The following is a 20,470-nucleotide window of genomic DNA, read 5'->3' as shown; positions in this document are numbered from 1 at the left end:
TAATAACCGCAACAAATAACATATTGAAGTGTCAATCAAAGCTGAAAAGGATTTGGATATTAGTAAGCATTGTAAAGCAATTGTTGTATCACTGATTGTGCACGCCATCTTGATTTTGTGGCCCCAGCCAATAACATCGACGCATATAACATCGTGGAGCGAATGTTGAGATTCTACTGTGGTCTTAAGCCTCACCACAAAAAGTAAGATCATCTTTTACACAGTGCATGGGTTTTATTTATTTATTTATTTTTAAAAGTGGCATGTAAACCTCAATTCAGATAAAAGGCTGTTTATATGTCATCGTAACTCAACACCTATATGAGGAAATTATAAACTGTACCAGAACAGGGGTGCCTTTAGATACAATTTAAATTTGCTCCATGACCATGCTTGTTGCACAAAACACATTCAAATCTTAAGTTATCTTTCCCCATTGAAATGGATGTAAATGCCCCCCCCCCAACCCCCGACAAAAAAAGGAACTTTAGTACTATATAATATTGTACTTTATAAGAACATAGAGTAATAAAAGAATCAAATTGAATTTAAAGAAATAAAGAGTTTGTGCATTGTAATTTAATGCTGCAATACAGTTCATTGTGATGCTCCTTCTGGTGTGCTCACCTTGGCCACAGGGAGGCTGTATAATACGAAAGTTATGCAGATACAAATGAAGAAGAATAGTACTTCCTCTTCTACAACCACTCTAAGTTACTCAGTAGGATGCTATAGTAGTCATTTTTCATTACGGATAAAGGATGTATGCCTGTGCGTATTGTTATAGTTGTGGTCTACATGTGTTGCTCCACGATTTGTGTTCAAATGTGCCTTGCTTCTTCAACAGTGATTCTCAGTGCTTAGTGTTAGCGTGTCAATGCCGTTTAGCATTGTTAGTTTTAAGATACTTTCCTAAGGAAAACCTGTGGCTGATTTAAATATACAATTAGTATTTCTCTTGTTTAATGTTCAGTTTTACAGTCAACTTTAATGAGGAGAGCCGATTGATGGCTCGTATTTTGAAAAACTTGTACCTCGGGTCACTCGTATCGCAAGGCACCACTGTATTTATTGTCATTAGCACAATGTCGGTGTGTTGGGGAAGTTGCTCTGAAAGGCCCAGTTCAGCTGCCGTTAAAAATACGGAACCCAAAATGTACAAACAAGTGGAAGGAAACTGACGAATATACAGTAGAAAAATGGCCTCACTTTCCACCTCAACTCTTCTAAAACTAAGCCATGTGTTTAATTTACCCACTGCCTACCGTGGCTTACCGGTTTTAACCTGCATGTTTATTGAATGGCAGAATATGAATCAAAATCATAGTGGACCGAAAGGTTAGACAAGCACCCATTAACAGGTCTCGATAAAGCACTCCTGACCCCTGGTGGTGAAACAATGCGGGACTTATCTTTGAACTGTACTGTAAAGTCCGACTTAATCTATACAGTACATCCCTTTTAAAAGGGAAAAATTGATGGTTTAATATCGAATGAAAAAAAAATGATATCATAATAAAATTATGGTTATTGTGTGTTTCACACAATGTATTTTTATTATTCATTTATTTCTATTATAGGTGACCTTACAAATCGCATTCTCTTATTTTCAGAATTTATACATTTTCACTGTATTACATGTGTACGCTGCAAAACAACACTTGACTCGAAACGGGTTGGAAAAAAATGCACAAGGGGGCAAAATGTAGAACATTCCCAATGTTTAATTACTTTCTTTATTTTAAAGTAAATGTAAGGAATCAGCAATCAATAGCATTCGACAGTTCAATCAAAACTGTAGGGCTCAAATAATGAAACAAAGACCTTAAAATGAAAATAAATGCTTACATCTGTCTCTAAACAATTAATCAATTAAATATCATAGTGACATGTCTCTTAAACATGTATATGAATTAAGATACATTGCTCAAGTTGATAAGTTTGTAAACAATGCGGGTCACATTGATCCTCCAATTACATAACTATTTCAAGTTTCAATCAAACATACAATTATTTAATGTTTATTACATATGGCAAAACATAAATCTCAGTGTGATGACAGAAAATTGTATCTATTACAAAGTGTAGGCAATCATCTTTGCATTCATTTATACGTTCTGGTAAAATGTCCATTTCAGTAGTCATTTTTTTCAGATGAAACACCTCAAAAGTGCTGATGTTATTTAGAAATACACTTGTGTTAAGTTTGAAAAAACATAGTCATCAAATAAGCAACTGTTTGCAGGAAAATATAAAACAGACTGCAGATTCTGTACAAAAGTATTGATCAAACAAAAACATGACGTAAAATTGTGAGCGAATTATGACTGAATGATTTACATAATAGTGTATTCATGTGTCAATATTGTTAAGGGCACCTTTAGATGATTCATCAGATTCATATATGCTGCACATTTCTAAGACTTCTGTGTCATCAAATCTGTTTATTTGTATATCAAACAGCAAATATGTTGTCCCTGTGACTTGATCCCTGATCGACAGCCAGGAAAACAGGTAGAAATGTACAACCAACAACAGTCAACATGTCCAAAAATACTAACGTCACTCAAATAAATACTGTATCACAAAAAATGTGGGATTTTTGCTCTGCCATGAAAAAAAAAAATCTGATGAAGCTTGATCTGTTGAAAAGTGAGACTAGACTGGCCTTAATTTCAATTCTGGTAGTACTACATTTACATGACGAAAGTTTCGCCGGACAAATACTCACTAATTAAGTAACAAACAATCAATATAATTATAATCAACGTAAACATTCACTTCAATGCATTTTCTTTTGGGAAGGGGAGGGGGAAATGCTATGGGTGTAATAAATCCGACTTCTCAAATTTTTATTCTTACTCCTTTGGCTCACAATAAATAATGTATCACTCTAAAGTTAATAAATCATCAAGAAAAATATGTACCCTTCCTATGGTTTGATCCTAACCACGCCTTTGTGTTATAGCCTCACGCACAGCAGTGAAAACTGTAGAAATGTATTCAAATATCAAAACATTCTCAGAGGACCGCTAACAAAAGTTTTACAACATGGCATATTTTATCAACAGCAAAACAATCATTGAAGTATTACAAAATATTGAAAACCCAAACAAAATCCCTCTTTTTCCAATGAAATAGTTCAATTATTCTTCCAAGTGCATTATGTACTAAAAACAAAAAAATACATCTCCTTTTCATACACAATATTATAAGTGCCAGAATGAACTCAAGAACAAACTAAGTGGCGTGTGCTTTCAAATCTGTTGTAAATATGTCGATGATTTAATAGAAATTGGTAATCAAATGAAAGCATAAGCCTTGGAAAACAAAAGAGCGCTGCTAAATGTACCAAAGTATCAACCATAAAAAGAAAGATAAAGAAAAACGGATTCAAGTATATCGTTGATACGCTTCCAAATGAGAACCATTGATTCTTTTGTCTAAAAACATTACACTTTTCTGTCATTTTTAAATATAAATGCAATTTCCTCATGGAGTGACCGCAGCATCTTACTCAAATGCAGAGACTACTGGGTAATCGATTAGAGGTACGCCATTTATTAGGAGTGAGTGGACTGAGGAAGACTGTGCAGAAAAAGCTCCCTGAAACATAGTTAGTGTTTACAGTTCTCTAATACCGTTCTCTGATACCTATGCCACACATGAAATAAGAAAAAATCTAAATACCCTGGTAATCCAGTGTGCACTTTAGATCCTCAAAGTACCCCAGGAGTTCATCTGGGCTCTGTCGGTAACTGGGATCCATGATGTGAACATTACCATCCGTCGATGAAATAACCAATTGAAATGTATCAGACGGTAAAAGTCATTACAGTCAAATCCGTAAAATTTCCTTAAGGCAAAAAAAGGAGGCTTTTGTGGGGGATTAGGTGCTTATGTGTTTCCAATCTCAGCCAATTACTTGGAGGCCGCTATTTGAGACAATATAAGAATTTCTCTTTGATGTTTTGTGAACGGTGACTCAACACATCGGTGCTAAAATAAACGACTTTAAAACGAAACTTTGACTGGATGTTTGGATTTCTGAAAAAAAAAGTAGATTACAGCCAAAATATGCTCAATCAATTGTCAGAGTTTCTGGAGACCGCTTTGTATCTTCTCTGTCGTTGCTTCATTTTTCTTTTTGAAAAGATTTTTCAGCTTCAAAGACTTCTTGCTCTTCTCTTTATCCCTGCTTCTGTCATCTTTAGCTTCAGACGAGGATGGAGTGGATTGGTAGGTTCCCCTTGCTGGTGCCACCAGTGGCTCGGACTCTGCCAGAAGCCTGGGGAAGCTCTGGGGAATATTGGGAGTTGAGGCAGAAATGCTCGTTGGGGTTGCTGCCATGGAGATGCAGGACTTCTCCAGAATTCCATCATAAACAAGTTGGCTCAGTGGACCACCTGCAAACATTTCTGCAGATGATTTCCATGGCATGTCGGAGGTCACTGTAAGGTCTGGCTGCTCAGTTTCATCTGGTGCTGGCTTCAATTCGGAATCTTCGGAAACTTCCCTCACTACTGGAGGATGATGTGTTTCCATAGGTGATTCAACTATGTCCCAGGGGGTATTTTCTTGTGAAAGCTGGTCATCTCTTGGCATTCGAGGTGTTCTCCTTCTTAGAGGTACTTCACACTCCTCTTTACATTGCCTTCTAGTGATTGATGGTTCTGAGCCTAACTCTAGCTTCTCTATTGAAGATGTGTCATGCATATGATGTTCTGTTTCCTCTCTGGGTCCAGCCTTTATGGAAACAGTGTCTGCAAAATACCCCTCTTTAGAGAGTTTTCTTGAGGGTATTGTAGGCATCTCAACCGATTTGTCTTTGGCTATCCCCCTCACAGAGCAATCATGCTGCCTCGAACTTCCATCCAAGGACATCCCCATCGAGTCTCTCGTCATTCTTCTGGATGATAAGTCAAATGGATACTCAGAACCCTCCAGTAGCTTTCGTGAGGCACTGTCTACCGAAGCCCCCATCATAGCTCTTGATAACATCTTGTGGCCAAATTCTGATGCCCCTACTTCATCCCAAACCATCTTCCTGACTTCAAGTGGCAAATCGCCTCGATCTTTAGGAATACTCCTCGACGGATTGTCGGTAGCATCCTCTATTATTTCTCTGTCTATTTTGCTGGGTGGAAATTCTGCATCTAATTCATTGGACGATACCTTTCTAAATAAAAAATCCGGCGCAACTTCATTCCTATCTCTGGATCTCTTCCTGAATGACCCCTCTTTTGAGTTCATCATCGAAGGATTTTCCAAAGAACTGTCCAGAGCTTTATCTTTTGCCAGCTTTCTGCAGGAAATATCTAAAAGAGGTTCAAAGTCTTCCACAGAAAGTTTTCGAACTGGAGCTTCATCATCAGCTTCCAATTCTTTAATCACGGGCTTTGTCACAGACCTTTCTGCAAGAGGTTCTGTTTCATCACGATAGAGCTTTCTATGGGAGACATCCGCAGTGGAACATGGGTACATTTTGCTATGAGGAGGTGAAGTGGAATGGTCAGAATCTGAGAACCTTTCTTGGGAGTCTCTGTTGAAACAAGGAAGCAAATAACAAGGACAGTTTGAATCAAAGCCTTAAAAATATTCTAGTGGAACATGAACGGCCCAGAGACTTACTGTTTCTTTATGGGTTTGCGAAAGACTCCGTCATCCTCATCGAAACAAGGATAGGGAGTTCGAATTGGGATGAGAAGGTCAGGATCTGCCGAGATTAGAGTGGTTGGTGGTTGTGTGACGCCATGTCGACGTGACCGGAGTACAGTCGATGTTCGGGTTCGAGGAGAGTTCTTAATTGGTGCACCTGGACCTATAGTAAGACATTGTGTAAACCGATCAGCAAAACTAATCAGAGAGAGGCACAAAAAAGGAGGGCCACCCCGAACAGCATCAGAACTTTACCTTAACATTAGTACTTACGACTACTACTTAGCACATTCTATTCCCTGCTCTGAACTCATTTGTAAGGACAAAGGTGAGGCAACTTTAGTTGTCACATGTAAAATGTACACGAAAATCACTTCTTTGCATTTAACTTATCCCAAAGGAGCATTGGGGTGCTACAATGTTACTGGTTTCAGAACCTGGTTTACCTGCACTGTTGTGGCCCCTATGGATGCAGCAGTGCTTAGCACTCTGCTCCTTTTCAAAAACAGAAAGGAAAATCTTTCAGTACCTTACCTGGAATTGGAGATAGCATAGCCGTGGGAGACTCTTCCAACAGGTCCTCGATTGACCCATGAACTGAACTGCGGAACAAGCAAGAGGGCTGAGGTACTCTGGGAAAACCCGCAGCAAGTGAGTCTGAGTAGAGCAGAGCAGTGAGGTTCGCCAGGCCAGGATTCCTGATGATGGGGAAGCCACAGATGCGCTCTATCTGTTGCCAGCGATGGAGACGCTCCCGCAGGCATGATGTTACCTCTGACAAGGCGTTCCTTTTGGAGGTAGACAGACATAAGTGCTATCTTTATCTCTTCTTGGAGGGACATATTTATTTTGGGAGACTCAAGTAAAACCTAACTATAGTTACCGGTACTATGCGACTCACTTTGCCTCTAGAATCTTGTGGTCAACCTGATCCAAAGATGAACTGTGGGCAACATGGAGAGTCCCAAACACTGAGCTTCTCTTCTTCTTAATCTTTTCTGCCTGAATAAAAGTATGCAAGAAGATATTTACCGTAGATTAAAATGTTTAGTCACTAATAGTTGATATGATGTATGTCAGAAAGGTCCCGGCACTGGTGTCACAAATATAGCAATCCCTCTGGAATCTAACGAACTCTCCAGGCGCCTTGTAAGGATTCTTCCGAGATCCTCCACGGTTCCGTCGTCATGGCAATTTTGATGTGGTTCACTTCTTCAAAACGGTTCCCCCGATAACCCCTTTGACTTTGGGAAGGAGGCAAAAAAAATCACACAGAGCTAGTTAGGGTGAGTAGGAAAACTACTCCAGCAGGCTGATTTCCTTCTCGGCCAGGAACTGTTGGAGGCTCAGGCACTGTGAGCAGGCGTCTTGTCATGGTGAAGCAGCCATAATCTGTCCTGCAACACTCATCTTTTCCCACGCATCGAGCGATGCAAATGCCTTTGTACAGGTGTTGGTTTATTGTCTGGCCCACATTGAAGTGGAAAAGTTTGTAATTTGGGTTTGAAATGTATCTTTTGTGACAGCAACCCTGGAACCTTTCGGTATTTTTTCATGCATTACCTCTTCTTTAGCAGTGGCAAGCTGTAACTCAGCACTGTGTTTCTTGACATTGTAGTACTGGACCTCAACTTCATGCGTCAACTGGAGCCACTGCTGGAGGACTTCTGAGGCAGTCCAAGTAGCATGCATGTCCTTTTCCGCCTGCCTTAATGCTCCACGGACCTGAGGCGATGATATTTGCCAACTTTAAATTGTTATGAATTTGACCGACCTTTGTACATCTAGCCAATGCACGTGCAGTACCTGCACAAGTTCTTCTTCCGCATATCGTAGGCGGCTTAGTTCACTAACGGCCCCCTGCCTCAGCTCTTGCAGGCGATGGGCTTCCTCTTGTGCCCCCATGATCTCATCCCGCATCTTCTCCTCCAAGTTTTGTTTCTCCTCTGCCACATTACGTTTCTCCTCCTGGGCTCGCTCCAGTCTGAACATGAGACAAGTCACTTTGTCACTCTGATCACGTCAGTTGTCTGCGATGAAGACGATGGAATTTGCCCTGAATCCTTACTGTTCCTGCATGTCTAGGAGGCTTTGTTCAGCCCGCTGCAGACTTTCCAAATCCTTCATCATCTTGTTGATATGGATCTTGCTGCTTTTGTTTTGAACCTGCGCAAACCAGCAGCCCCCGACTCCCATCACCACTGACACGATGAGCAGTAGATCTTTCATGTAATTGTGAGGGGGGCCTGTGAGCAAAAAGAATGGTTATGATTAAATGTAATGTATTTTTCATCTGTCATGGATAAGTGGTTGATTGCTTCTTCGCCACGTCGTAACAATCAATATCAGCTGAAATGAACCATGAATACTAATATAATTTTGCATGCTTGAGTTAGGGGGTCTATTGATCCAGAAACGAATCATTTAAGACTTGCAAAATCTCTGGAGCTCTCAGAGAGTAAAAATTCAATCAGTGTATCATTATTGTCATTAGTTGTCCTTCAAATTTTGAGAAACTTGTGTTAAAAGAGACAAGCATTCACTAATGGTCCTTACGCGTAGGCGGTCCAAACAGCACGACATCCAGAGCTTTAATGTTGAGCTTCTGTTTGTCCCTCTGATCCTGAACTCTCAGCTGGCCACTCAGGAATGAAGGCTCATTGGCTGCAATCCTACAGAAAAGACAAACGGAAACAGTTTTTTTGTTGTTGTTGTTTTATAAATTAAGGTCAGTGTGTTTTCAGACATTTGCTTGGATACGGAATATAATCACCTTGGGAGTGTGTTTCCATTGACTTTGAAGTCTTTAAAGTTCTTCTCATATTGCGGCAACTCGACAAACTCCCTGAGCCAGCGGATAACATCGTCTTGGGTCCAATTATGAACTAGGAAGTGAGACAACAAGTGAGACATGGTAAAGTTTCAAATGTTTGGTTTTGTACACATTTCATCTTGTGGACAAACACCTTCGGATGACTTCCAGCCTTTCCAAAGCTCCTCAACTGTAATGTGCTGGTCTTCTCGATGCAGGTGGCTATGTTTGTTGGTCTGCTGCTGCTTCATGTCTTCAATAATGAACTGCAGGAGTGGAAGAGGGGCACGTAAGTTAACAAAATAAAACAATGCTAAAACGAGTTTGGTGTCAGCAGCAACAGGTTAAAAACACGCTGGAAAAAAAACAAAAAAACACAGTACAGCTGACATCCAAAGTGCTATTCTGATCAGTTTTGTTCGATTGCTAATGTTTTCTTCTTTATGATCACTCATTGTTGTTCACATATGTTTACATACCTGGTAAGTAACATGTGCATGCTCATCAACTGTCTGTCCGAGTCTAACTGTAAAAGTGTATTTCTAATACTCTAGTCTGTGTATATTTAGGTTGAGAATTTGAGTTATGGGAGTAATGTCCCTCCACTTGTCAGCATACATTTACACTTGGCTGGTGAAACATTTTCAAGTTCATTAACTTGAGCAGCACATATGGATCAACACCTTTGTATTTTGCCATTCACGTTAAATCAAGTTTCTGTTGGTTGGTATGCGATATGAATCTGCTCTCTGAGTCCTGTGTTATTAGTCATAATTCGCACACCAATGTTTTGGACAATCAGGAAGCACATTTTACTCACTGCATAAATGTGCTCTCAGCTAAAGAGTTACAAGCCCTTGGACTGAAATTTTAATGTGAGACAGCCTTTTTTTGCACAATTTAGACATTCAGACTTAACTAGTTAGGTCAATGATTTATTGGTTTCATTAGTGGGGGCAGCGGCTTAAGCAGGGAACCCCAGACTTCCCTCTCCCAAGCCACTTCATCCAGCTCTCCCGGAGGGATCCCGAGGCATTACCAGGCCAGCCGGCAGACATCGGTCCCTATTTTTGTTTCGGGCACAAGTCTAGCGTAAGTGTAAGTCGTGTTAGGGTTGAAGTTAGTGTTAGGCATTTAGCATGACAGGCAGTCAAATCAGCCTCTGGCAGGAAGTTTCACACAGGTATGACATTTTGGCAGAACACCGGAACACCTCACCAGGGTGGCGTCCAGAAGGCAACCTAAACAGATGCCAGAGCCACTTCATCTGTCCCCTCTCGCAGCAGAGGGGCAACAACAACAGTCAGAAACCATCGCCTCATCCACATAGAGAGGTGGGGGCTACTCTCTCCTCAACTGGGGTGAACCCCAACTTACGTAACATACATTAAGAAGTATGCCCACACCTGCTCGCCGCCACTCGAGCGAGTAGAAAGGAGTCCACCCCCTCTCAAGAGGACTTATACCAGATACCAGAGCCCAAGCAGTGTGTCGAGGAACTGTCGGAACTTCTCAAACAGGCTCATACCCTGACAGAGTGGTGACATTCCACGTCACTTGAGCCAGCATCTGTAGCCAGGGATCGGACGCAGGTCCCCGCCTATGGCCGTTACGCAAGTTATATTCCAACCAACCTCCTTGGCCCCTCTCACAGGTGGCGAACCCAATGTTACCTCTTCGAACTGTGCCCGGCTGGCCACCAGGTGCTTGCCATCGAGCCCCACGTCTTACGCCTGGCTACACAGGGAGGCCCAGCGACACGCTGATCCAAGGGAAAATAAGGCCCATTCATTTGGCTCGTCATAAGGATTTTGTTTGGTCCCTCACCTAGGACTTGTTTGCCCCGAGTGACCCTGACTGGGGCATAAAGTCCCACCAAATTTAGCTCCTGGGATGATTGGAACACACAGATCCCTCCGCCATCAAAAGGTGACAGCTCAGGGAGACACAATTTTACGATAGGATCATATAATTGTTCAACCTTTCCAAAATAGAGTATACTGTGTGGTGTGCTACGTACTATAGAGAGAAGTAGTCACTCGTTTGATTACGTATTTAAAATAGATGCAGATACTTGTGTGTGCATGTCTTGAAATGTAGCCTTGGATGAACAAAAAGTCTTCATTTGATGACTGAAGACTGCTCTTTGATGAACCCGTGTCATTCCCTCGATGTGTCGACGGCAATCGTAATACGAGGCCTTGTATAATGTAGCTTACAAGTGCATTCTGGAAGGTGAAAGGGCTAGCACTGAAGTCACATAAGCAAACGTGCATGGTGCATCATGAAATTACAAAACTGAGCTGAAATATTATACACCGGCACATTTTACATTACAGTACATGCATGCCTTGCATCAATACCTCGTTAAACCTGTTTCTTTGAAATTGAGATTCACATTTTTGTTTCTTACTAAATATTTTCTCAAAATCAAATACGCAGTTGGGCGTATGGATCTTCTTTGCTTTGTTATGTGGTTTTGGATCATTATCAGTGTGTTTTGCATGAAATAGATTGAGACCTTCGAGTGCAGATGGATCATGTTGCATTTATATGACTGGGTCTATGTTCTGCAATATCCTACTAGTGCAAGTCTATGAGAGCAAACCACATTTGTCCGAGTGCCAAAAGCCAAGTTAAACTGTTGCTATCCTTGAAGTAGCATTTGACGCTTTCTTTAGCCAGAGCACCTGTTGTAAATGGACTGATGATTTTATCCTGTATGTCTCTTGAAACCGATGAGGACATGAACATATTTGAGGAAGAATAATAGAACATTGTACCTCCACACTCTCTTCCACCTCAATCCCTCCATCCTTGTCATCGTCCATCATCTGATGGATGCTCTGCAGGGCCTCCAGGCTGTAACGATCGGCCTCACTTATACACGGGGGAGACACCACCATGCATGGGTCTACATGGGTCCAAAGAACAAATGAATACTGTACAGTATATCCTAATATTACAATCAATACATAAATTCATGCTTTATTGGGAAATTTCAACTTATCCCTACTACTGTCAGTTCTTTGTGTTTTGTACTGCATGTTCAAAGTAAAAAAAAATTTAAAAAAAGATTTTTCAATCAATCACTCTGATTAAATGCAAGTGGACTGTTTCCTTAGTTTAAAAAAAAAAAGTACTGCATTTTTTTATAGTTATTTTCACTGAGACTTGCCTTGCATTTGTTCTTGAAACTATAGTTACAGTATAACTAACAGACACCACTGTTTAAATAATTACTGTGTAGCTCCAACAGAAGGCTATTTCTTGTGTTGTTGTGTATTTTCTTATTATTGAAAAAGAAATATTCTCCATTTTTGTTTGCATTTGTGCCAATGTAAAAAAAATGTACAATACCACTTTTGCTTACTGCTAGAGTCAATGGAGTTCCATCTCCTCAACCCCCAAATAAATAAACAAATAAAGTGAGGGACAAGCTTGTAGGCTTTGTTGTAAAGTAAATATGTATTTGTGAGAACTTAATTTGTGTTCTATATTAAGTTAGGGAAGGGGGTGGTGCTGTTATAAGGTTTTATACTAGTTCTGGAAATTTGTGCTGAATTTTGAATTTTGACCCAGTAAATCCATCAACATATCAAAACAAACTGTTTTGCATTGGCGTTGAACTGTACTACATGTTCCTCAATTTGGAAATTTGGGTCTTAATACAGAAGACCAATGTACTGTACTGGAAAATGACCTACAGCTTACTGTTTTTCAAGGTCTGTTAGTCACGGCCCATTTTTGTCTCTGTGACTCAGACATCTTAGTGCTCTGGGGAGCTAAAGAGAAAAGTTAAAAGCTCTGCTCGTTAAATGAGGGAATGAGTAAGATCCAGAGATGCTTGCCTCTCTGTGCCAATATTACCTTTGTTTTTATGTTGAATTGAAAATAAGCAAATAAAAAAAAGTGTTTCAGAGAGTAAAGATGGACAAACATGAACTTACTGCTCGATGATTTGAAGTTACTTAAGTATATTACTTGCTAAATCGTCTTCCCATCTGTTCATCTGTCCATCATCAGACGAAGTAATGCTTTGTGGTATTAGAAAAGCAAATGTAGTCTGATTCCTTGACTGGAAAACGTAATGCAATAAATTTACTGTTACTCAAAAATGTGTGTATTTGGAGTAATGCGTTACTTAGTAACACTTTACCGGCATTACTGTGCGTGATACAATGGTAGGTGTGTGATTCATTCAGTCAACTTACCCCCTGGATTGAAACCTGTGCCCCCACTTGGGAAGCTGACTTCTTGCGGGTCACCGGCACTTTGTGCGGCGACCAAAAGAGCATCAGGGAAAATGAAGAAAAAAAACAGGAAAGAGGGCTGCATTTTGAAAGTTGAGAAACTCCTGAATAAAAAAAATCAAACGCGGACTGAGGAATTAACAAAATGTTGAAGTAGCAAAGGCAACTAGTAAGTACCTCAAACGTTGCCCAGTGTAATCCCAGAAGAAATATTGGAGTTAAATTCCATAAACCATATTAAAAAGCCTATGATGGCGCATCCAGAAATTGTTCCATCTTGAAGTTCTATAGGGTGATCACACAGCGGCATAACATCCAGTCGATGAAGATGAGCACTTGATGTCTTTTATCCCGTTTAGTGTTCACTTGGTTTCTATTCTGTATGATAAGACAAATCCAGTACTTCAGTCTTCTTTCCCAGCAGTGTAAATACCACAAGACGCTTCTCTCACTTTCTCTCTGTGTGTCTCAGTCCAGTAACAGGGTCTCATCACATTATTAGGTTTCCTCACACACCAACCCCCCATCCCAGATATGTAGACGGTGAAGAAAAAAAAAAGGCCGTAAACAGTTGATGCCCTGACTGCCATGTACAGATTGGATGTTTTTCCTGTCTTTGATTTGTTATAGGATTACAGAATTGATTTAGATGACATTAAAAAAAAAAATCCTCTTTTAAAGCTTTTGCTTGAGATCAGGACAGGAATAGCATGACAGACTCGGATAACGCTATCTTCATAAATCATGCCAATTAACTTTGCCTACATGTTGGTGGTACTGTCTACATGTGCGTGTGTATGATCAAATTAAGCACATATGCTCCACAACCTAGCCTGGCTGTACAACTTAAATGATTATGCAGGAACATTAATAGCGCAAAGGACACACAGACTCACAGCCGCGCACTAACAGTAGCCTAACAAAGTGTAAGGTTTCATTCCAGCGATCTGCTCCCCGTTTAAAAATAGTGGCACAGCTTTGACCTCTAGCCATGCCTAACAGGGCCCCAGCAGCATTGAGCTAAGTAGGGTACACTAGGTTTGAAGAGGAACACAGGCAAAATCTAATTAGACACATTACAAAAGCTGCATCGGTTCTCCCCCTTTCATGAACACTTTATATTATAGGTCAAACTGGTAAGTGATATATATGTGCTTGTGCATTTTCTGCAGTCAATTTGAAATAATGCCCTGTGTTTGTATAACAAAGAAATGGAAATTTAGATACATATATATTTTTTTAAATATGATTAATCAATACATTTTAAAAAAGAACTGACAGATTTATTGATTATTAAAATAGTTAGTGATCAGCACTAATATTAAAAAAAAAATGTGCAGCTAAACCGTGTAATCGGTATCGGAAGGACTCACTCATGGATGATCGGTATCCTTGATCGCCCTTAGTTGAATTAACTGACGCAGAGGTTTCAATGCAACAATACTATGTTTATTATTGTTTATAATGCGCAGTGACTGCATCATACTGAGAGGTTTCTAATATATTGTCCTGCTCGTGTTGCTAAATAATGTAACCAAAGTAACATAGAGCTATAAATTTAAATGAGTGAAATAGCTATGTGAATGGTATGTAAACTGTACCTCAGCAAAAGCTTGTAATAGGAATAAAAATACTAGAGTCAAATCTTTTGTACTCTATCTGCATACAAAAACTGCTGCATCAACAAATCATTACTCCTGAACAATGTCTTTAGCCTTTGCAGTTTTGAAAAGAGCTGAAAGGCACATCCTTGTCTTGATTTCAACATGTAGGCATGTAGGTCCAAAATACTCCACTAGATAGAGCTAGACAGTCATTTTTTTCCCCCCACAACCGCCACAACACTCTTCCATCAAGTGTTCTCAAAGGTCCTCCTTAGAAACACAAACGGATTAGTCATTGTGCATGTTTAAAAATAACACGCTGCCCATGAGCATCATGACGACAACATGGACAGTGTTGATGACCCTGACGTCATGCCTGAGTCGCGACTACGGTAAGCCACCTGGCCGTTAGTGAGTGCGGCCAGTGAGGAGGAAGGTGAAGACGAAGAGGTCTGGGATGCTGATGACGAGGAGGTGGTGTGTGTCCTCAATATGGCCTCGGCAACACTGCAGTGAGGTCGGGGCCCTGGTTCCGAGGTGTAGGTGAAGTTGAGGGAGGTGGCGTAGATGATCCCGTCGTTACGGACCAGCGTGACCGGGACCTGCACCGGCTGCCGGACCCATCGCCAGCCCTCTCTGAAAGCCGAAATGTCCGGCACCACGCACAGGATGCTCTCACCGCATCTTGGAAGACACGTGAACGTCACACAGCTTTCCATATTGAAATCTACACACACACATACAGTGCGCTCCTCAAAAGTAAAGGAGATTGGATTTTTAGGTGAAACTTCAGGAAAAAACTAAAATGTTATTCCAACCTTTATGGGTGAACCTAATTTTGAAACTTTGGAATGTTCATTCCTTAAGTCACATGTGTCAAATTCAAGGCCCGGGGGCCAGATCCGGCCCGTGACATCATTTTGTGCGGCCTGCGAAGGCAAATCATGTGTGTTGACTTGACAGGTTTCTTTGAAATTGTCTTCACTGTTAACACAACATATGAGATAGTTCAAGCATTTGTTACCAATCCTTCCTTTAAAAAGGAAATGTATTGGTCAAAGTCCTGTTTTGAATTTTGCCTTTCAGATTCCTGTAAGAGAACAGCAAATTGTGCCAAAAGGACTGAAACATTGAACAATTCATTCACAAGCTTAAAGAAAGTCAAATGAAGTTCCCCTGTCAAGGTTGCATTTTAGGTTCATTCTGACATTTCAGACAAAAGCCGAAGACCACAAACCTTTTTGTGAGTAGTGTAAATTTGTAAGCACAACGCACATACCTATACATGGTATCAGCCTCCACATCTCCAAACCACACCCTAAGTTTGGGGGTGAAGTTGTGCCCAGTCAGCTCTAACATGGCCACATCTCCTCCACCATTTAACTGAAATGACACAGCCATAAAAAAAATAAATAAAATAAAAATCCAAGTCAACAAAAAGTACATTGTCCAAATTATATTCAGTATATGTGTGTGTGTGTGTGTGTGTGTATGTACCTGCAGGCTCTCCACCACAGGCACCGGAGTAACCGGCGTGGTCACGGGGCCCATGCCCTCATAGAATGTATATTCAGCCTTGTCTGTGCTGATGATTGTCCAGCAGGCGCCGTCGTTAATGATCTCCTTGTTTGCTTCTTTGATGCATGGCGCAGCCTGAAGTAGCGAATCATTTTACACTTACGTTTACAGATAAAAATGGCCCTAATCCAAACTACCAGAATTTAAAGCAAAAAGCCCACAATGTGAAAGAAAGCATCTCTAAGATGACCTCGAAAAGAAAGTTTGAGTAAGTGATTTAAAAAACAAAACAAAAAAAAACTGACAACAAAAAACATTGTACAAACCCCAATTCCAATTGAGCTTTTTTGCAAATATTCACTCATTTTTAAATTGGTGCCTACAAGACATTCTCAAAAAGCCGGTAAATGGGCATGTTTTGATCTGTGTTAGATCACCTTCCTTTCAACAACACTCAATAAGCATTTGTGAAATGAGGGCACTAATTGTTGCTTTGGGAGTGCAATTCTTTTCCACTCTTGCTTAATGTACAACTTCAGCTGCTCAACAGTCCAGGGTTCTCCGTTTGTCGCATTTTGAGTTTCATAATGTGCCACAAATTCTCAATGGGAGATGGGTCTGGACTGCGAGCAGGCCAGTATAGGACTGACATTCTTTTTCCATGAAGCCACGTTGTGGAAACACGTGCATTATGTGTCTTGCTGAAATAAGCATGGACATCCCTGAAAAAGACATTGGCTGGATGGCAGCGCATGTTGCTCCAAAACCCGCATGTACCTTTTAGCATTAATGATGCCTTCACACATGTGCAAGTTAGCAATGCCTTTGGCACTAACACAAACCCCATACCGTCCTGTAGTGCATTGCTTTAGCTGCCTACCTGGTATTGAATTATTCTATCCTGTGAGAGACAGAGGTACATCCGTTCGGTGTCTTTCAGGTAAAAGGCGCACTTATGGAGCTGCGACACCGGGTCATCTGCCTCCCACAATGCTGCCTGCTTATCCACTTTTCGTATGACCTTAGAAATGAATGGGGGGGGGGGGGGGAAGCACACGTGTAGTAGACACACTTGCGAGGAAGCATCATGACACATCAGTAGAACATTGTAGAAACAGAAAATCTCATTAAATACAGTATATGGACAAAAGGATTGTGGTATACGGTATACCTCGTAACCTCTTATTCCTTAATTGGGTCGGGCCCCTTTTGTTCTTGCTGAAATTTAATTTGTTGTACTCCAAGAACATTTTGTACAGTGAAGACCTTTCACTATTGCAGAAAGACCTTACGGAAGGCCAATTAAAAACACACACACACACACAAATATAGTATGGTGAGAAACTATTCAATTAGCCTGAAAAAATAACATTAAAAATCCTCAGTGGATCATGAATGGCAGACTAGTTATTTAACATTGTAATTCTCTCTTGAATCGTCAGCGTCATTCTAATGATACTGCAGGGACAAAACTGCTGGGGTACCAATTAAATGAATTAATCAGTTACAAATTGGAGATACTTGAAACACTTTAGTGCTTAACTCATTCACTGCCAGACATTTTCAGAACCTATTTTACCCTAGCATTTAAAGAAAAACCTCAAATTCCTGGTATTGAATGTCTGGAATGTGAAAACATGAAGAAAAACGTTTTTTGGCAGTGAATGAGTTTTAAATGCACTTCTTTGCAAGATATTTTGTACTAGCTTATAACAATGCACAGAATAGTCTGATGCACAAGAATAGAAATTGTTTCCTCAGTTGGATTTAGGAGACTGGCTGTCTGTGATTGACCTCAGAAATGTTCTTCTAAATGAATTCACAGAAATAACCATGCAGACATATTCCAAATAGATTTGTCTTGCGGAAAGTTGGCCAGGTGACCCAATTGTGTATGTGAAGTCATATGCGTACCAATCTGGGCAGTGCCATGCCAGTTACAGAGCACACCAGTTTGACTGTCTGGCCGTAGTGAATGTAACCGTCCCGCACAGCAAACTCCTCCCCTTCAGATTCGTCATCGTCCACTGAGTAAAATAAGAAAAAGCGTCATTTTGGTGTGAGACATCATGACATAAAATAATTCTAGAAAAGAGCAAGTGGAGACAGGAAATTGAACTAGACAGAACTTGGCAATTATAAGTATATCGTAGGACTCACAGAGGTGGATGTAGAAGGCCCCCCACTGCAAGGAACTCGCATGAAAGTTTCCACCCTCCACATGAAGATACCTGGTGCTGACTGTTTGTGATCGCAGGCGGTTAAATAAAGCTACCTTTGTTCCCGATGCAATACACACTGTGAGACATAGTGGACAAGATCAGGTACTCTATCGAATTCATTCCGAAAACAGCATATTGTGTATGCGTTTATACTCACAGTCTGCATTTTTCAAGGACTGCTTCTTCTTGGAAGGCTTGGAGATTACTTTGATTCTCTTGCTGAGGAAAACTCCAATGGTCGCGCTATTGGCGTACAGCATTTTCACAGACAGCATGAAGTGTTTCCTTTTGTCTGTGTCACTGATATACAAGGTCTTAGCGGCGCAGAAGTTCTATTGCAGGGAGCAAAAAGAACAAAGTTGTTTCAGTAGAAGTGAAACAGAACATGTCATTCTTATTCCCACAGTGGGGCAATTCTGAATTATGAAGTTTGTTTTGGTTCCCTTAAAAAGTACACTCACCATTCACACAATGATGTACCATTTATGTGAATTTAGACTTATAAAATGAAAATAATGCTTTGTTTTCACTTTGCTTCACACTGACAGCTATTAATCTAACTGTTTATTATGTAGGCAGTTTTCAGTAGCATTGAATTGCAATGACATTAATACAATAATTTTATTTATATAGCGGTATATAGTATGCAAATATATTTGTAGTATTTTATATTATATTCATATATTGCACCACCTTCACTGGCACAAGTGTTCTCACCTTCCCCTCTAAATTGAGTTGTTGCATCTCCACTTCACTGTTGCCAATCCCAATGAAAGCGCAAGGCTGAGACTCCTGCTCTGTGCAGCCCTCCTTCTGCATCTTCTCTAGCTTCTTCTTCCAGCCACTGCCCAGTAGATAGACGCATGGTGGAGGGCAGAAAAACCTAAAAAAAACAACAACAACAACAAAACATCAAACACTGCTCAAATGGGCGACATTCTTTGTGAAACCAAGACCGCACACAAACACACACACCTTTTCTCATTGCCATAGGACTTTTGTGCCACTTTCGCATGCAGAATGAGGACTGTTTGATCATCTTTTTCCTTTAAGTACATTCTCATTGCCTCCCTGAAAAGAAGAACACGTTCACGCATATACATTCACCCATCATGTAACTACATGAGGTAGACACAATATTAGCATTGGAAACCGCTCTCAATATTATGCAGTTCAGTTGTACTACATAAGAGCCGAACACAGTAGCAATCATAAATAACACTAATATGTCTTTTTCATTTAATTTGTTTACCTTGTTAAACGTTGAGGTTGACACAGGTCAGAAAACTTCCTGCAAAAGAAAAACAACGCAAGGTGAATGCTGCTAAAAAAATAAAAATAAAGGAGATATTTATTATGCATATTATTTTTTCAAGAAAAAAATACATTCAGGGAATCATGCAAATGTATGTAAATCGGCATAAATGGAAAAACATTGGAGAAATTCTTATTGATATGTACTGTAAAAAGGCTTATACTGTAAACAGGAAAATGTTTTCGCGCAGGGAACCTCAATAAATATTTATGCATTCACGATCCACGTTAGTGTCTCGAAAAACAAGCATTGCTGACATAGTTTGACACTGTGCGTCCATATGCAGCAGGTCCAAAAGCAAAAGTACTGCCGCCAGAACTTTGTTTGAACACCTCTCTGGGACAACAGAACATTTTCTAACGTACGCGAACCAAGAGGTGCTCCACTAGTATAGAGGAAGCAAACATTTACACTATAATATTCCCACTTACCCGGTAACAACGGGCGCCATTTTCCAAAAAACGCCCCCCTCCCTCCCTGAACAATCGCGAGACCCCTCCTGAGGGTACCCCACACCGAGCCCACTATCACCATACCACCAGGGCCAACCGAACCAGACTGGAGGCAGGAGGAGGAGTTCGGTCCAAATTCGGGGTAGACAGGAGGGCAACAAATGGTGAGAAAGAGTGGGGAGGCAGGAGCCGCGACGAGCCGCCCAAAACAACAGGCGTGGGAAAGTTGTAAAGTCGCGCGTGAATAAGAAAATTCTCACAATAGACACCCATTGAGACTGCTCGGTGCTATCGCGAGATCAACAAGCACTCACACATCTGTTTTTTTCCTCTCAAGGACGGTACAGTCTACATTCCCACGCTGTTGAGCAATGAAGCAAGTGTGGAGACGTTGTAACATTGGACGACGGTTAAATATCACGCATACTCACTGGCCACAGCTGTAGAAACACATAAACAAATAAATTAAATGTTAAATTAAAAAAAAAAGACAAATTTTGCTTGAAAGTCTTAATGCAAAGAAAATTACACGATTACTGCACAGTTTGAGGATGGGGGAGGTACAGTCAAGTATAACCAAATTCATTTACATTCGGAAAAGTACAATTTGTTTTAAAATAGAAATACACAACCGCA

General features: G+C 40.6%; 2 protein-coding genes across 3 annotated transcripts; both read right to left on the bottom strand.

Annotated features, from left to right (window-relative positions):
* Window positions 1–4,092: 4,092 nt before the first annotated feature.
* On the bottom strand, window positions 4,093–13,059 carry LOC147146365 (stromal interaction molecule 2-like). Its single transcript, XM_086033691.1, has 12 exons — window positions 12,685–13,059; window positions 11,254–11,384; window positions 8,625–8,736; window positions 8,432–8,543; window positions 8,215–8,330; window positions 7,727–7,904; window positions 7,465–7,642; window positions 7,222–7,383; window positions 6,560–6,660; window positions 6,193–6,446; window positions 5,632–5,815; window positions 4,093–5,542 (listed from the first exon to the last, which is right to left on the bottom strand). The coding sequence occupies exons 1-12, from the start codon at window positions 12,806–12,808 to the stop codon at window positions 4,093–4,095; spliced, it is 3,102 nt and encodes a 1,033-aa protein (XP_085889817.1). The 5' UTR covers window positions 12,809–13,059.
* A 1,097-nt stretch (window positions 13,060–14,156) lies between these two features.
* LOC147146364 (recombining binding protein suppressor of hairless-like) lies at window positions 14,157–20,063 on the bottom strand. Of its 2 annotated transcripts, none has more exons than XM_086034515.1 (11): window positions 19,814–20,063; window positions 19,320–19,358; window positions 19,043–19,138; window positions 18,785–18,950; window positions 18,225–18,399; window positions 18,006–18,143; window positions 17,760–17,872; window positions 16,726–16,866; window positions 15,825–15,980; window positions 15,607–15,710; window positions 14,157–15,011 (listed from the first exon to the last, which is right to left on the bottom strand). In XM_086034515.1, exons 1-11 carry the CDS (start codon window positions 19,831–19,833, stop codon window positions 14,660–14,662), a joined length of 1,500 nt encoding a protein of 499 aa, XP_085890641.1. In that variant the 5' UTR covers window positions 19,834–20,063; the 3' UTR covers window positions 14,157–14,659. The 2 variants fall into 2 exon arrangements, with proteins under 2 accessions (XP_085890641.1, XP_085890642.1); XM_086034516.1 differs by lacking the exon at window positions 19,814–20,063 and adding an exon at window positions 19,640–19,677.
* Window positions 20,064–20,470: the final 407 nt, after the last annotated feature.

The sequence above is a fragment of the Filicampus tigris genome, chromosome 6 (genome assembly GCF_054856515.1).
Source record: "Filicampus tigris isolate MCC_2025a chromosome 6, RoL_Ftig_1.0, whole genome shotgun sequence".
Lineage (NCBI taxonomy): Eukaryota > Metazoa > Chordata > Actinopteri > Syngnathiformes > Syngnathidae > Filicampus > Filicampus tigris.
The sequence above is the reverse complement of the archived record's forward strand: the minus strand, read 5'-3'. Positions and strand labels throughout refer to the sequence as shown.

Excerpts from the sequence above, each read along its gene's own strand:
- LOC147146365 (XM_086033691.1), bottom strand. The coding sequence starts at position 12,808 with ATGCAGCCCTCTTTCCTGTTTTTTTTCTTCATTTTCCCTGATGCTCTT. Across the intron at positions 8,737-11,253 it reads AGGTGGAAGAGAGTGTGGAG|TTCATTATTGAAGACATGAA; the intron begins GTACAATGTTCT and ends CCACTCCTGCAG. Across the intron at positions 7,643-7,726 it reads CTCCTAGACATGCAGGAACA|ACTGGAGCGAGCCCAGGAGG; the intron begins GTAAGGATTCAG and ends TCTCATGTTCAG.
- LOC147146364 (XM_086034516.1), bottom strand. The coding sequence starts at position 19,662 with ATGGACGCACAGTGTCAAACTAT. Across the intron at positions 19,139-19,319 it reads CAACCTCAACGTTTAACAAG|GGAGGCAATGAGAATGTACT; the intron begins GTAAACAAATTA and ends TCTTCTTTTCAG. Across the intron at positions 16,867-17,759 it reads GCATGGCACTGCCCAGATTG|GTCATACGAAAAGTGGATAA; the intron begins GTACGCATATGA and ends TTCATTTCTAAG.